Source organism: Belonocnema kinseyi, chromosome 6, assembly GCF_010883055.1.
Source record: "Belonocnema kinseyi isolate 2016_QV_RU_SX_M_011 chromosome 6, B_treatae_v1, whole genome shotgun sequence".
Taxonomy (NCBI): Eukaryota; Metazoa; Arthropoda; class Insecta; order Hymenoptera; family Cynipidae; genus Belonocnema; species Belonocnema kinseyi.
Window position 1 is genome coordinate 73150820 of NC_046662.1, and position 16836 is coordinate 73167655.

The 16836-nt window shown below is 28.0% G+C and overlaps 1 protein-coding gene across 4 annotated transcripts in view; it reads right to left on the reverse strand.

The window, feature by feature from the left end:
- Positions 1–16836, reverse strand: part of LOC117174622 (IQ motif and SEC7 domain-containing protein 1) — a 187413-nt gene that overhangs the window by 6057 nt on the left and 164520 nt on the right. For all 4 annotated transcript variants that reach the window (XM_033363871.1, XM_033363874.1, XM_033363872.1 and 1 more), the window contains 4 exons: positions 14842–15409; positions 10076–10432; positions 7395–7765; positions 4211–4866 (listed from right to left, as the gene is read on the reverse strand). In XM_033363871.1, the coding sequence (XP_033219762.1) occupies positions 4211–4866; positions 7395–7765; positions 10076–10432; positions 14842–15409 (1952 nt within the window). The remainder of the gene's footprint in view (positions 1–4210; positions 4867–7394; positions 7766–10075; positions 10433–14841; positions 15410–16836) is intronic.

A 16836-nucleotide genomic window follows, 5' to 3' on the forward strand; every position in this document is an offset into this window, starting at 1 on the left:
CCATTTTCGTTCAAGTTTGCGTTTAAAACCGAAAATTGGTATTCTACAAAAAAATGTTTATAATTTTTCAGGGTGGCCGTTTTAATCGAAGAAAAAAATGCCCGGTCATTTTCCAGTTCGCAAACATTTTTCACGGTCAATTAAATTAAAAAATTCGAACTCAAAAGCTAAACATTTTTCCATTTAAATAAAGAAAAATGAAATGCAAATTAAAGCACTTAAGATGCAACTCTTTATTTTTAAACCTTTAAAATTGGAGTTTAAAACTTTTCTAATTAAAAATTTGGTTATACAAATTATCTATAACTTACACCTATAAAGTGGAAAGTACTGACACTTTTCAATTAAATAATTTTTAATTAAATGCATTGAAACTGAAAAATTTAGAATTTTCAAAAATAGGAGAGTTCAAAGATTCAGATCTAGTTCCAAAAGTGTAAATCCATGTTCTCATTTCTAATATTCTAAATTGAAAAATCAATCAAAAAATTATAGTATTTTAACCAATTTTAAGCTAGAAAAATTAAAACTTGAATCACAAAATATTTTTAAATTGGAAAATGTTTACATTAGAAGTGGAATTATTTTTGTTTTAAATAGTTTATTTTACTTGTAAAGCGATAATTTTTTAAATAGAACAATTAAAATAGTTACGATCAAAATTTAAAAGGCCATTGAAATTTTAAAGATTCAAGGCTTTCTATTTTAGATAATTCAGTTTCAAATTATTTAAATTTTGTTTTGATACGTCAAGTACAGTTCAATTTTTTAAATCATGAATTAATTTATATTTACAGTTGATAAAGTAAAAAAAATGTCACAAAGTATCAATTTAAAACAGTTTTAATTTTTAATTGTTTAAGTCTAGCAATACTGCATTTTAAAATTCTTTAAATACAAAATGAACGCTTACAAATAAAAATCGAAAATGGAAAATTTTAAGTGAAATATTTTCGAATTACGACTTATGAACTGAATGATATCATAATTAAAGCAGATAAAAATTGAATTTGTATTCAATTTGTAAAATTTCTAGTCAGAAAATAAATTCACTGCCATTTTCCGGTTTTTACCAGTCTCAAAAAATTAAATTAGATTTCAAAGAAGATTCACGAATTTTAACAATTTGAGGTTATGTTAGCGGTTTTCAACGGAAATCGGTTCTTTTAAAACGAAAATCATTAAACTTGAAAGAATATTTACAGTTTGGAACAAAAAGAGAAAATATTAAGTATAATTTCGTACAGTAATCCTGGAAAAGCGGAATATATTTTAGATTTGAATTTAAATAAAAAGTAAAGCATGTTTTTTAACATTTATTTTCGAAAACATAGTAAATAATATTAATAATGAAATGTAAAAAAACTTTCCCCAGGAAAACTTTAAATAGCATAGAGTTTAAATCTACTTATTGAATTGAAATAAATTTATATAAGAAAAAATGTTATTTAATAGTCAGTGAAGAATATAAAAAATGATTGCTCTAATTGCTCTCTTTAAACTTTAAACTTTGATCATTATATCTTGAAAACAATATATTTAAAAAAAAAGATTTTAAAACATTGATTCTATTTGCATCCTGAACGTTTTATAAAATTTACATTTACATTTGTTCCCCTGAAATAAAAATTTTTTTCTGAAATTTTACTGATTTAATAAATTATGTTTAATGTTGCTTACTAATTTTTATATTACATGTTCATAAATAAAAATGTAATTAAATTTCAATTACATTATATTCATTATATTCAACGGTGTAAATACTTGCTAAACCCTAAAATAATCAGTTTAAATCTGTTTTAAACTTGTATACTATAAAAATGCTTTCACGAAATTATTTTTTCAATTTATTAATACAAAGAGGTCGTTTTAATCGACAAAATAAATACCCGGTCATTTCCCTGTTCCCAAACATGGAACACTAAAGCTAAAAAAGTTTCCACTTGAGGTAATAAAAGCTGAACTGCAAATGAAAACAGTCAAAGTAGAACTGTTAAATTTTGAACTTTTAAAAGTGAAATTTAAAAGTTTTTAATTAAAAAATGTATTCAAATGCTCATTAATTTACCCGTATAAAATTAAAGGTACTAACATTTTTCAATATAAAAAAATATAAATCCACGTTATCATTTTCAATGCTCTAAATTAAAAAATCAATCAATGAACTTCAAAATTTTCAAAATTATATAATTTTAAGGAATTTTAAGCTAGAAACATTAAATATTTAAAAATTGCAAACATTTTAACTGAACACTTCTTAAATTAGAAATTCAATTATTTTCTTTTTAAACAGTTTAAACATCCTTGGAAAGCTTCAAAATTTTATTTCAAAATCTTGAGAAATCTAAAAGTTGTTTTAAATTTGTTTTAAATTTTAGAATTATTTTGGAAATTTTTTCAGAACTTCTAAATATCTGGCAAAATGAATTGAATTGTTTATACAATTTTCAGAAAATCCAGCAAATTTTAGAACATTTCTTCACAATTTGGATGTATAAATAACAATTGAACATTTATTATTTGTACGCGAAATTTGAGTAATTTTAAGAGATATGTAGAAGTTTTGAAAAGATTAGAACTTATGTAAAACTTGAATTGATAGCCTAATAAAAAACAAAATTTAGATTTTCGCAGATTTTAAACAAATAATTAGATTCTTTTCAAGAATTGTGAAATACTTCAAAAGAATAAAACCTAAAAAAAAATTAAAATGATAAATTTAAAAAAAAATTTGCATGATAATTTTTTATCTTTTTAAAACACCTAAATATCTCTTAAAATTACTCAAATTTTTTCTACAAATTTTCATTTGTAAATTATACATAAAAATGGTAAAATTTAACTTACAAATTAAGCAATTTTGAAATACAACAATTTAAATTCTAACGTTTAGTGTGTAAAGGCTCTTCGAAATTTTAACGATTCCAGGCTTACTATGTCAAAAATTCGGTTTACGATTCTTTACTTTTAAACATTTGGTTTCAATTTACTTTTCTTAAATAAAAATTTCAAACAGAAAGGGTTAAAAAATTAATATTTTAGTCTGAAACAATATTTTAAATGTAATAAAATCCTTTAATTAGGAATATATTATTATGAAGTTATTTTTAAGTTGAAAATAGTGCATCAAAATTCAGTCACACGTTCACATTTGTTTAATGACTAATACTTTAAAATTCAAACCCTTTAAGTTTTAACTTTAAAATCTGAAAATTCTTAAATTTTGAATTGATTTAAAATATTTTTGCCAAACCGTTTTTGTTAACTTTTTATTACTTAAAGTACAGATAAATTTAAAAAAAAATTATTTTTTATCAAATAAAAATGTTTTTTATCCAAAATTTTCAACAACAAAGGCTTTTATTTTTTATTTGTTCAAGTTTTTAAGAAAGCATTTAAAAATTCTTTAAATTAAAAATGTAAGCTTAAAAATAAAAATTTTTTATGGAAAATTTGTAAAGTAAAAAAAATTTGAATTTGGCATTGCAAGCTAAATAATAGCATAACTGAAAAACATAAAAATTCAACTAATTATTTAAGAACTGTTAAAATCGAACGTGGACAGGTTTTTCTTCTACAAATTTGTAAAATTTCCGGTAAAAAAAAATTCACTGTCATTTTCCGGGTTTTCCCGGTCTGAAAAAATTCCCAGTTTCCCGGTCTAGCGGCCACCCTGTAATATAAATATTATTTATAGCGTTTTCAGAAATAAAAAGGAATTATTTTTAACTTTTTATTTAAATTTAAATCTGAAATTCCACTTTAGCAAGTTTATTGGGTGACGTTTAAATTCATGTTTTCCCTTTAACAATTATATAAATCGCTTGGAAAACGGTTTTGAAATATTACGTAAATAAAATTGATTTAATTTTAATATGGTTTTTCATGAAAATGACATTTTGTTTACAGAACAAATTTTAAAAAGCGGTCTAGTCCCACGCCCTACATTGAAAAAACAGGGAGCGATGGGACAACTAACGCCGCCTTGGCGATATTAGGAACTAATCAATCGCCATTTTGTTTTCAGATGCACAGGGCTGCCGAAACCCGAAACCTCACTCAAATCAAATGGGATTTCCAGTCTATAATAGACAATAAATGCTTTGAAATACAAAAATTTGGTATCAATATTAATTTTATATTTAAATTTAAAAACTGTCTCATCTGTTTTTAGTATATCTAAACTATTTAAAGAAAGATGAAAACTCACGAGGAACTTCGAAGAGTGTGACAATCATTCCACAAAGTGGAAAGCTCTGCCTGAAGGTGTACGTTGGCCGGCCTTTTTTCTTGCCTAAAATTTTCGTCACGACCAACAAGTCATTGAACAAGAAGACCTCTCTCTGGTGAACACCAGATCGCTCCTTTTTGTAGATGTCCGGAATTTCGTAGAGTCTGCAGTAGCATACCAATCTTCGGTGTGGAAGGGCCATATTAGGCTTCTTCCCAACGAAACCAGCTTGGACTTTCATCACCTGAGTTACGTGATCGGAGCCGGGTTTAAATTCGTTTGCCTTGACTCTCTCGTAGACCCCGATTAGGATGTCTTTCTCGATGTCGCCGCAATCGTCGATGCCTCGCAGATTCTTGATGAAGTCCTCCATCCTCATTTTGCGCTCGGGTTTCAGGTTCGGCGTGTGCAGATCCGTGTTGAGCATGATGATCGCGAATGCCAGGACGAAAATTGTGTCCGCTGATCGCAACCTCGAGACCACGTCCGAGTTGCACTGGCAGTATCGTTGACTAAATACTTCCATCAACCGCTCGATCTTCTGAGCCTCACCTGGCATTCTGAAATAGGTTTGGAACTTTCGCAATGCCACGTCCACCTGCATTCCGGCAAGATCCAACTCGTGCGAGAAGCATCTAAACATTTTTCAAGTTCGAGACAATTATTCATTTCAAATACAAAATACATTGTTAAAATAACTAATTTAATCAGGCTGGCCGTTTTCATCGCAGCACAAATTTCCCGGGTTTCAAATATTTTTCACGGCCAATGAAATTTAAAAATCCGAACCAGAAAAAGTGCTAAAATGTTTGTTCATTTATGTTGTAAATCATTTATTATTGAAGCAGAATTGTATTGCATATTTTAAATTGCAGTTGAGACAATATTTACGGGTAAAATAGAAATAGGGAAAAATATTTCGTTCATTTTAACGATCGGAACTTAAGGTACATACAAATTTCTACATTTGAAGTAATAAAAACTGTGTATTCCTACGTGTTTTTTACATTTTTTCAAATTTCATTTTATTTTTGAATTTTTTAAAGAACTTTTTTTTAAATCTATTAAAAATGCCTTAAGATACTTTAAATCCTTTAAAATCTTTTGAAAGTTTTTAAAGCTCTTAAAAATTCCTTGAAATAGAACAAAATACATCAAGATCTTGAAAACCCATTAAAATAACTTCAAAGTATTGAAATCTATTAAAAACACCTTAAGATATTTCAAATCGTTTTAAATATTGTGAAATTACTTGCAATTTGTAAAGGTCTTAAAAATTTCCTTCGAATTGAAAAAAAATCTTGAACGTTCTTTGAAAGCAATTGAAAAACCTTGGCATTTTTTAAAATGTCCTTAAATTTTTTTTTAATTTTTGGTATTGCAATTAAATATTTGAAAAATATTTCAAGGCCTACAAAATCCTTCAATGCCTGTGAATAAACTATTCAAAGCCAAATATCGTTAAATTAGATAAAATCTGATATTTCCTCAAATCCAGGAACATTTATCCCCTAAAATATTCCAAATCCTTTGAAATTCCATTAAATTATTGAAATCAATAGACAAATCCTTAAAATCTTTTTATGAATTCCCTAAAATATTGCAATTCCTTTTCAACCACTTCAAATGATTAAAATCTATTGAAAATTCGTTGCAATTTTTAAAAAATAGACGAAGAAAGTACAAATTAGAACAAAGTTCAATATCAAAAATTTCCTTGCAATTACAAAAAATCCGGAACATTCTTTGAAATCAATTGTAAAACCTTGGAATCTTTTTAAATATCGTCAAATCTTTGAAAAAAAATTTCGTTATTGCCTTGAAATATTTGAAACTCTTTGAAATCCAACCAAAATCCTAAATTCTTATGAAGACATTATGTGAAGACCATTATGATAGTAATTAAATTTCGTGAAATTACATGAAATCTGTTACTTCCTGAAATCCTTGAAAATTTATTCTTTAAAATATTTTAACATTTTTTTAAATCCCTTGTAACTTTAAAGCTCTTGAAAAATATTTAGAACCCTTTTTAAAAACCTTTTTAAATCACTGAAAATTATTTGAAAATTTTTAAAGCTTTCAAAACTTTCCTTGGAATTAAAAAAATATATATAAAAATCTTGAACATTCTTTAAAATCAATTGAAAAACCTTGGCATCTTTTGAAATATCCTAAAATCTGTTTAAAAAATCGTTTCTATTACCTTGAAATGTTTGAAAATGTTCGAAAACCTACGAAATCCCTGAATTATTGTGAATAAATTCTTTGAAATACATTAAAATATTATAAAATCCCGTAAAATTACATGAAATCTGATATTTCCTGATATTCTGGAAAATTGATCCCCTAAAATATTTCAATATTGAATTCCCTTAAAACTTTAAAGTTCTTGAAAGAGATATTTGGAATCTTTTTGAACCTGCTAAGATATTTCAAATCCTTTAAAGTCCCATTAAATTATTGAAATCACATCAAAGTATTGAATTCTATTAAAAATACCTTGAGATATTTCAAACCCTTTTACATTTATTGAAATTACTTGAAATTTTTTAAAGCTTTCCTTGGAATAAAAATAAATAAATAAAAATCTTGAGCATTCTTTGAAATCAATTGAAAAACCTTGGTATCTTTTGAAATATCCTAAAATCTTTAAAAAAATTGTTTCTATTGCCTTGAAATGTTTCAAAATTTTCGAAAATCTATGAAATCCCTGAATTCTTGCGAAAAAATTCTTTAAAATACATTAAAATATTATAAGATCCCGTAAAATTACACGAAATCTTATATTTCCTGATATTCTGGAAAATGTATCTCCTAAAATATTTCATGTCCTTCAAAAATATTTTAAATCCCTTGAAACTTTAAAGCTTTTGAAAGAGATCCTATGAATCTCTTGGAACCCCTTAAAATATTTCAAATCCTTTGAAATCCCATTAAATTATTACAACCATTAGAAAAATATCTGAAATCTTTTAAAATTCCCTAAAATATTGCAAATACCTTGAAATCACTTCAAATGATTCAAATCTATTAATAGTTTAAGCATGTGAGTAAGCCTATCATGTTCAAAACTTCAGTACATGTCACGTCTTGTGCGAGTAATTAATAATAATGAAACTCTCTTACAAAAAATATGTCTTAAAAACTGCAGAAAACTCACTCTAGAACAGCCATGTTGAAATTATTTTGTAAATTCCCCAGATACTCTCCAATCATCTGCTTCGAGAGTCCCTTCCTCGTGATCAGAAATCGAGCGACTCCCTGCGGACTATTTTCCAGAAAGCCTTGCCTAATCAGATAGGTGATGCCCCGCTCAGGTTTCTTATTGAAGAGATTGAGCCCCACCCTGTATTGCCGTTTTCTGTTCTGTTCTGAAACTTTGTAGCCAGTTTGCGATATCGCCTCGGTGTGGTCCATGAGCGGGTGTTGGTATCCGGAATTCGCATGGGAGTGACCCAACTCCTTGACGCTATTCATCATGTTATTACTGTCGTTCGTGTGACCACAGTCTGGGTGTTCGGGCGAGCCCGACTGAAAAACAAGAGAAAGAAAAAAAAACTTAGTCCCAAAAGGCCTCTTGGCGCCTTTCAACCCTTTCAACGCCGCTTTACCACTAAAGAACACCTGCTATGAGCCCTACTAAAAATCCGGAGAGCTTCGTTTTTATTTTTCGGAAAAGCAATCACCTCGCCATGACAATATTCTGGGTCTTTCACTCAATATTTATTTAGGGACTGCGAATTCGGACATTTTTTAGACTCAGATAACCGTCTGGTTTCTGGATTCAACAAATTCAAAATTGGAAGGCCTTCAAGTTTAAATGCTCTTCTTTGATCTTCCGATTTTCTCTTGATCTTGTGTCAGCTTTTGTCGAAGTTAAGGTGACCAAATGACTTGATTGGAAAATCAGGAAATTCATTTAAAAAGTTGTTTTGGTGATGATCCCTCATCTTAGTTGAAAATCATTTTTGTTCGTTTAAAATGTAACTATTCTGTTGAATATTCAACTATTTAATCTTCGACTGAAAATTTATTTTGGTTTAAAAAGAAATTTTTTTAAATTTATCTTTTAGGTAGAAAATTAATTCCTTTGGTTGAAAATTAGTTTTCTTTATTAAAAATTAAATTTTATCATAGAAATTTAATCTACTTGGTAGCAAATTTAATTATTTCGTTGAAAATTAATTTCTCAGATTGAAAAATGAAATATTATGTTAGAAATTCGTTTTTCTAAATGAAAATTAGCTATTTTATTTTTGCTTAAAAATTTATCTTCTTTAGTGGAAAATTCATATATTTTTTCGAATTTTTTTTAGGAAATTAATAATTTCCTTTTTAATCCAATTATTTGATTAAAAACAATTTTGATATTGAAAATTCATCACGTTAATTACCAATTCACTTCTTAAACTCAAAATGTAACTAATCCATTTTTTGTGGAATAATTATTGTTTTTAGTAGAAATTAAATTTTGTTGGTTAAAAAATAAACTATTTCGTTAAAAATTTATTTTCTTTGATTGAAAATTTATTTCTTTGAATAAAAATTAAACTATTCTATTTTTGATCAAAAACTCATTCGTTTGTTTAAAAATTGAACTATTTTGTGAAAAATAGGTTTATTTGGTAGAAAAATAATCTTTCGGATCTAAAATCTAACTATTTGGTCAAAAAATTGTTTTGAAAATTCATCATTTTGTACAAATTGTTATTTATAAATTCAGTTTTTAAACTGAAAATTTACCTATTCCATTTTCCCGTGGAACATTTATTGTTTTTAATAAAAATGTAACGTTCTTGATTGAACATTAATTTGTTTGGTTAACAATTGAACTATTTCGGTGAAAATTTATTTTATTTCGTCGAATATGAATTTTTTACTGAAAATTTAACTATTCCATTTTTGTGTGAAAATTCATAGATTTGGATAAAATTTTTGTAGAAAATTATTCTTCTGGATTAAAAATTTATCTTTTTGGTGAAAAAAAATAATTTCTGTAGTTGCAAATTGTTTTTTTTTATAGAAAACTAAATTTTTCAAAATAAATTTAATTTTTTTGGTCGAAAATTTAATTATTCCTCTGAAAATGTATTTTATATGGTTGAAATAAATTTCTATTATTGAAAATTTAACCATGCTATTTCAAATTGAACATAATCTGATTAGTAATCTCAGAGTAGTCAATTAAAGTAATTCTGAATAAAAATTTATCTATTCCATTTTTGGTAAAAACTTTTTCTATTAAACAAATTAAATTCATTTATTATTGTTGAAATATCTTCTAGGAAACTAATCTTTTGGGGTTTTTAATCCAACTATTTGGTTAAAAATCCATTTTATTGGACGACAATTTAAATCTTTCGTTGAAAATTCTGTTTTCTTGGTTGAAAATAATTCGCTTTCACAGAAAATTTACCTCTTCCTTTTTTGTTTGAAAATTCATGTATATTACTTATGTCTTGCGTAATCTTTGGATGAGACCCTATAAAATTCTGCATGACTGTTGTCACTAAAAGTGTTTAAAACATATTTAGAAAAAAACAACTTTTTTTTGCATTATCATTATTGATAGGACCCAGAAGTTAGGTTGTTTTTCGCCTAGAAGAAATATTTAGAAGTCAGGGAAAAGTCAGCGAATTTCAAAATTGGGATAATGCAGCAACTTTGATGAAAAATCAGAAGATAACACAAAAATCAGGACATGTCATGAAATATCAGGACATCTGGTCACTCTAGTTGAAGTTGTGACAGAATTTTGTGCTTCCAGGTGTAAAAATTAAAGACTTGGAGGTAGGCAGAGCGACGTTGAAAGAAATTCTAGAAAGGAATTGGCGGACTCACAATGCCTTTATGCTTCCAAATCGGCGATCCTCTCTGTGCGTCTCCTTCCGAGCTTTCGCAATTAGTGGAGTCGCTGCCGGAGCTTTGAACAGAGCTGAGACTTCCATTTTCCACACTTTTGCTGAGTCCATTGTGCCTTGGTTCCATGGATCTTGATGATATCGAAGAAGTTCTCTTCGGAACCTCCGGAGGTACTTTTTTCGCAGACCTATTTCTTCCTCCAGAACCCATCTGGGATGAATTGCTCCAGTTTTGCAAGTGCGGTGTTTGCAGATGGTGAGGTGTGGATGGTGAAGTGCAGGGAGTCCTGTGTGGATCCCTGGGCGGAGTATCCTGTCTCAATCCACACAAGGTTTCCTGTGCGTTACAAAGCTCTCGATTAGAATCGATCGTCTCTAAATGTCTTTAAAATTCTAAGAAATCTTGGAAATCCTTAACTCTAAACTAATGAGATTTGGAGAGTAGTAAAGAATAAATCTGGAATTTAGTGGACTCCAGATGTTCGAATTGTGTAAATGTTTTGATCAAAAGAAAGCCAACATGTAGAATTGAGTAAACAAAACTGAGATTCAGGATTGAGATCATTAGCTGTGGTCATTAAAAATTAAGAACAGATGGTGCTCGTTCATTCTTTTACCATCTGAGGAGATAGACAATTTTAAATCTAGGGTCTTCGTGGTTGACCACAATATTTTGCGAAAGACCCAGATTGTGATCGTGAAACTTACTTAGAGGTAGATTTAGACTTAACTAGATGAAGGATACATTATTTCTACAATCCGATTCGATACATTATTGCAATTACTTTGAAATTACTTTGACATCACTTTGGCATAATTTTTTAATCAATTGCAATCGTAGAATTACAAAATCATGATTTAAAATCATCCAGCCTGTTACTTTTATTATTTAAAAATAATTTGTTGAAACTTAATATGAAATTGTCAATGTTGGATTCATAATTTTTTTAATAAAGTGAAATAAAATAAAAGGTAAAAATGGGAAATTCCTAGGGTCAAAAATTTGGCCATTCACGAGAAAACAACTTTCAAATTTCCCCTGTCAGCCCTGTCATATTAGAAAAATATACCTTCTAACTGCCTGAGTAGCTCAAGCGGTAGCGTGTTCGGCTTTGTAGCCGAAAAGTTGGGCGCTCGATTTTCGCTGCCTACACTCTTTTTTTTTCAATATTTTGGTTGAATTTTATTTCTCAAAATGTTTAAATATTTAATTTCCCTCTAACTTTGTTTAAAATTATACAAAATAAGCATTTTAAATGCTTTCTATCAATTAATTAAATTAATTAAATTCTTATGCATTATAAATAAATTAAATATATTTTTTTTAAATGTTGGTTGAGAAAAAAACGACAATCACGCGACAAAGCGAGTTTTTCATTGAAAATGAGCATTTAAAATGACTTTCCTTGTATAATTTGAAAACAATTTTGAAGGCAATATTTGTCTTGAAACTAACCAAATATTGGGTCTTAGGAATTTCATTATTTTACTTTGGCGTCATGACCTTTATTTACAAAAATTATGAATCCAAACAAAAAACACATTACCTGGCACACCCCTCGTAAATCATTTTGAAAACTGATTTCTCAAAACAGAAATTTCAAGAAACCCAGCTTTCAAAAACCTATTAGAAAATTCGAAAATTTGACAATTTTTTAAATTTGAAACTTAAATCAATAATACTTCAAATGAAACGCATACAAAATCGCGACAAATAAAATTCCCGACACTGTAAAATTTCCGATTTTGGAAAATTCTCGAATAATAAAATTGACGAAGCATAAAAATCCCGAATTTAAACCATTAAAATAATGGTTTTTTTAAATAAATATTATTCAATTATTAAAAATATAATATTTTTATCAGAGAACATTTTTTGATAATGTTTAAAGTTTCTTAAAATTATTGTTTGAGTTTAGAATAACAAGAATTGTATAAAAATTTTGTAAACAAATAAATTTGAAAACACGTGCATCTTAAAAGAAAAAATAAATTTCGCCATAAATTTTCTCCGAAACTGATAACAATTTTCAAACAAACTTTTGCAGGATTAAAATGAAAGTTTCCTTTTTATTTATTTTTTAGTTACATTTCGATTTTTTAAAACATTTTTTGTAATTTAAAAAAATACTATGCACATTTTTAACATTAAAAAAATTTTCTTTGGTAAGAATACATATCTGATAATTTTATTTTTAATGAATAAATATTTTTTAAAATGTTTTTAAATTGTTTAAATTCGAGAATTTTCTACTTCGGATATTTTATAACATGAAAATTTTCTGTGAGGAATTTTCAAATTTGGTAATGTTTTAAACCGTCGAAAATTTTATTTTTCAGGATTTTTTTAATTCGGGAATTTTACATGGTAATATGAAATTGTTCAAATTTATAAATAATTAACTCCGCACTGCTTTTCGCTTAAAACAATTATCTTGGAATTATTAATTTTTATATATTTTGAACTGGAAATTTTATTTCTTCAAGAATAATGTAAAACATTTAAATTTGAAATTATCCAAATTCACAAATTTCAAAATTGTATTAAACCAATTTTCTAAGCTTAAAGTTAAAAGTTTAATTCTGAGAATTTTATAATAAGGAATTGAAAAATTACAAAATAAGAGAACCTCAAACTTTAATGATTTCAACCATAAAATATTTTTTATTTATTAAACAATTGTAGTATGAAACTGAGCAATTTGCAATAAAATACTACACCGAAATTTGAAATTATGTACTTCTTATAAATATAATATCGGCGGGAAAAATTGAAGCCATAAATATTGAAGAAACGAGACAAAATCGATTTGTATGCTTTTGCAGTTTGCACTCATATTGGGGATCAGGATCAACTCCATTTATTATAGAGCTTAACAACTTGCATGCAGAAGAAGAATCATGGTGGTTGTAAAATCTGGTTCCAAGACTTTACGAGGATTTCCAATCATTAAAAATATCTAACAGGTTTAAGATAATTAAATTTATAATGCAAGGACCTTCGCGAGATTACATTTCGGATTTATCGCCTCGTATAAAAATGTAAATTGTAGCACAGAACCAAGATCATTTCCTTATCCAACAGAATGACGACTAAAAATCACAGAAGGAGGGGAATACTTTTGAATTTAAAAATAAATATTTAAAGTAGAGCAGTTTTAAATTATGCCCTAATTTTTTTTTCAAAATGTTTGAAGTATTTCTGCAGATAAGCTAGTAATAATTCGAAAAATAAATAAAAGTATTAAAAATTAATCAAAATTTAACTATTTTGTTAAAAAGTTGTCTTTTTTTTTAATTGAGAATAATTTTTATTTTAAAATTGTCATTTTAGGTTTGAAAATTAAAGTTTTTGATGCAACATTCGTATTGTAGCATTAAAAATGCAATATTTTTTTAAAAGTCATTCTTTTTGGTTAAAAATGTAAGATTTTTGTTTAATATTTGATATTTGGGGTTGAAAATTCTACTATTTTGATAGAAAAATAAACTATTTGGTTAAAAATTCAAATACTTGGCCTAAAGTCTTTGTAGTTGAAAATTCACATTTTTGTTTGAAAATGAAACTGTATTGTAAAAAATTCGTCCTTTTTATATTAAAAATTTAACTATTTTGATGAAAAATTTAAATATTTCGTTGAAAATTCGTCCATTTTGGTGGAAAATGAATTTTTTGTTGAAAATTGAACTGTTTTGTTGAAACTTCACATTTTCAGTTTGAAAATTATTTTTGCTTTTTTGGTGGAATATCAACGTTTTGTTTAACAACTCACATTTTAGGTTTGAAAATTAAACTGTTTTGTAGAAAATTCATCCCTTTCAGGTTAAAAATTCAACTATTTTGTTAGCAAATTAAAATATTTTGTTAAAAATTCTCTTCTTTTTTGTTTTTTAAATCACCTTTTTTCTTGAAAATTCACTTTAACTGTTAGTGACTTTAAATATATATCTTTTTTGGCTGAAATATACAATATAACATTTTTCCTTTAAAAATTCTTTTTTTTTTGGCTGATCATTTAACCACTCTGTTAAAAGTTGAACTTCTTTGTTAAAAATTCCATTCTTTGTTTGAAGATTCATAATTTTAGTTGAAAATTCAATATTGTTACTTAAAATATTATTAATTTGAAACCTTTTAATCTAAATTGTATATTAGTAGCTATATCATATTTATTTAAAATAATGTATTCTCCTATTTTCGTGAAAAATCTCCTTATTTCCTTTCTTTTAAAAACAGTTTGGCCTGTGAAGCCAGTTAACCCAAATAAGATGTTTTCGATTTACAGCAAAAAATTAATTTATTGTTAGTTTCTCGATCAAATCGTTACCAAATTTTTTGCTGTCAACGATGTCCTATTACCCAGTGTAATGAATTTTTGTTTTATCATTCTTAAAAAATGAATCGAAATTATCTAAAAAAAAAAAGGAGAAAAGGCGAACATTGGGTAAAAATTCACAATTATAGGTGTTTTAGAGAAAGTTTCAAACTTATGGGAAAAAGGTGGAAAAGGGAGATTCACTCTCTCTCTTCAAGAAGCCTTTTTCAGAATTGATGGCCCGGAACGAAGCACCAGGTATAACTTTCTGGCCCTCAGAGTGGAGAGCCCTTATCGCTTGAATTTAAGGAAGTATTTACCCCCCCCCCCCCCCCCCCCCCAGTTAAAAATTTAAAACCCGTTCTCTGATCCGGGCCCTCAATTATCTAAGAATTTTTTTAAATTATGATAAATGAAGTGTCCTACTTACTTGTGGATTATAATAATGAATACTGGATCCACTTTCTTGAGAGCTGGATTCCCAACATGGACTTGGCGGCGCTTGGTGCCTTGCACAAGGGCTGGGCGTCAAGGAATTTTGATGACGACCTGGATGAACATTATGATTGTGATTGTGCTGATGAGCATTGACCCTGTGACCTGAAATTTGCACTTCACATCTTCCACTTTGGCTCCTTGGCATTGGTGCATAACATTGGGAATTGTCAGGATGCCTCCGTTCCCGCAGAGACATACTTCTGATGGGCATTGGTCGAACTCCACCTTGAGCTTGCTGATTGTGAATATAAATCTGACTATGATAAGGCAGCCTCTCATGATCGGTCATATTTCCTTGACGATCCGAAGTCTCCTGCAACTTCCGGCTCAATCTCTTCTCCGCCTTGGCCATTGCTGTGATTGCTGCGAATTTTTTTAGAAGGGTGTACCTTCGGAAAGCCCTCTGGATCGTCAGAGCCGCATTTCTCGCCTTCACTCCGCCGTATTTTCTCTCCAGCATCTCGATTTGCTTTTCCAGCAAATCCTGGGACAATTCGTACCTGTTAAACAAACAAAAATCGAGACTATGCTAAAACATTATAATTTCTCATTATTTAACCAAAAAAGTGACTGAAAGTGACTAAAATGCAGTAATAACGTGACAATTCAAAATACAATGAAGCCCTTCAATTATAGCCCTCCCTTCTATAGCCCCTCCGAGATTTGACGCCGCGCCGCAGGTTGGCGTAACATGAGCTGCTCGGGGTCTGCGGTTGTCACTCAGATGAGCACTCAGGCGTGGATAAAAAAGCAGAACGGGCTATAATGAGTTAGTTTCCACTTACCGTCAGCCATAAAATCGGCGCTATAGAAGAATTTCACTGTAATTCGATTTATAAGACTTCAAAACAATTCAAGTTAAATTGAGAAGAATTAAAATGAATTGGAAACAATCCAAAAAATGCTATTGGCTCCAATCGAATTGAAATAATATGAAAAAAAAATTTGAATTCAGTAAGTTTAAAATGAGTGTGAAAAGGATTTGATGAAATGCCTAAGAATTCAAAGTGAGTTTAAAAGCCTTGAATATGAATTAGACAAAAACTACAGAAAAATTTGATATATTGAATTGAGTAGACTTCAGAGGATTTCGAAGAATTGAAGTGAATTACAAAAATTCAAGTTAATGCAAAAGAATTCAAGGTGAATTCCAAATGAAGTGCAAAATATATTTTAAAATCTCTTCAAATCTCTGAAACCCTACGAAATCCCTCACTTATTGTGAGAAAATTCTATGAAATCAATTAAAATATTATAAAATATCTAATATAAAAATATGAAATGAAATTTGATATTTTTTGAAATCCTGGACAATAAAATAAAATACCTTGAGAGTTTTTAAAATCTGTTAGAATCATGAAAATCCTCAGAAATCATAAAAAATATTTCAATTCGTTTGAAACTCTTGAAAAAACTTGAAATGTTTTAAAATACCACTAAATATTTCAAATCTTTCGAAATCTCTTGAAATTTTATAAAACATTCGACACTTTCATGAAATTTGGAAAAATTCCCAAAAATATTCCAAATCTATTAATATTTTTCGAAATCCTTGGAAACTATATAAAGCTCTCAAAAATTTCTCGGAATTTTTACAAATATCTTGAAAGATTTCAAAATCTTTGAAATCTCTTCAAATTATTGTAATCTAATAAAAATACCCCAAGATATTTTAAATACTTAAAAATATTTGTATATCCCTTGACATTTTTTAAATCTACTAAAAATTCCCTGGAATCTTTTTAAATATCTTAAAATTTTTTAAGGTCTTGTATAACAGCTCGAAATATTTGAATAGCTTTAAAATTCAACGAAATACTTCAATTATTGTGAATAAATTCTGCGGAATCTATTTAAATATGTTCAAATTCCGCGAATTTACATGAAATCTGAAATCATTTCCTGAAATCATGAATAACGTATAAAA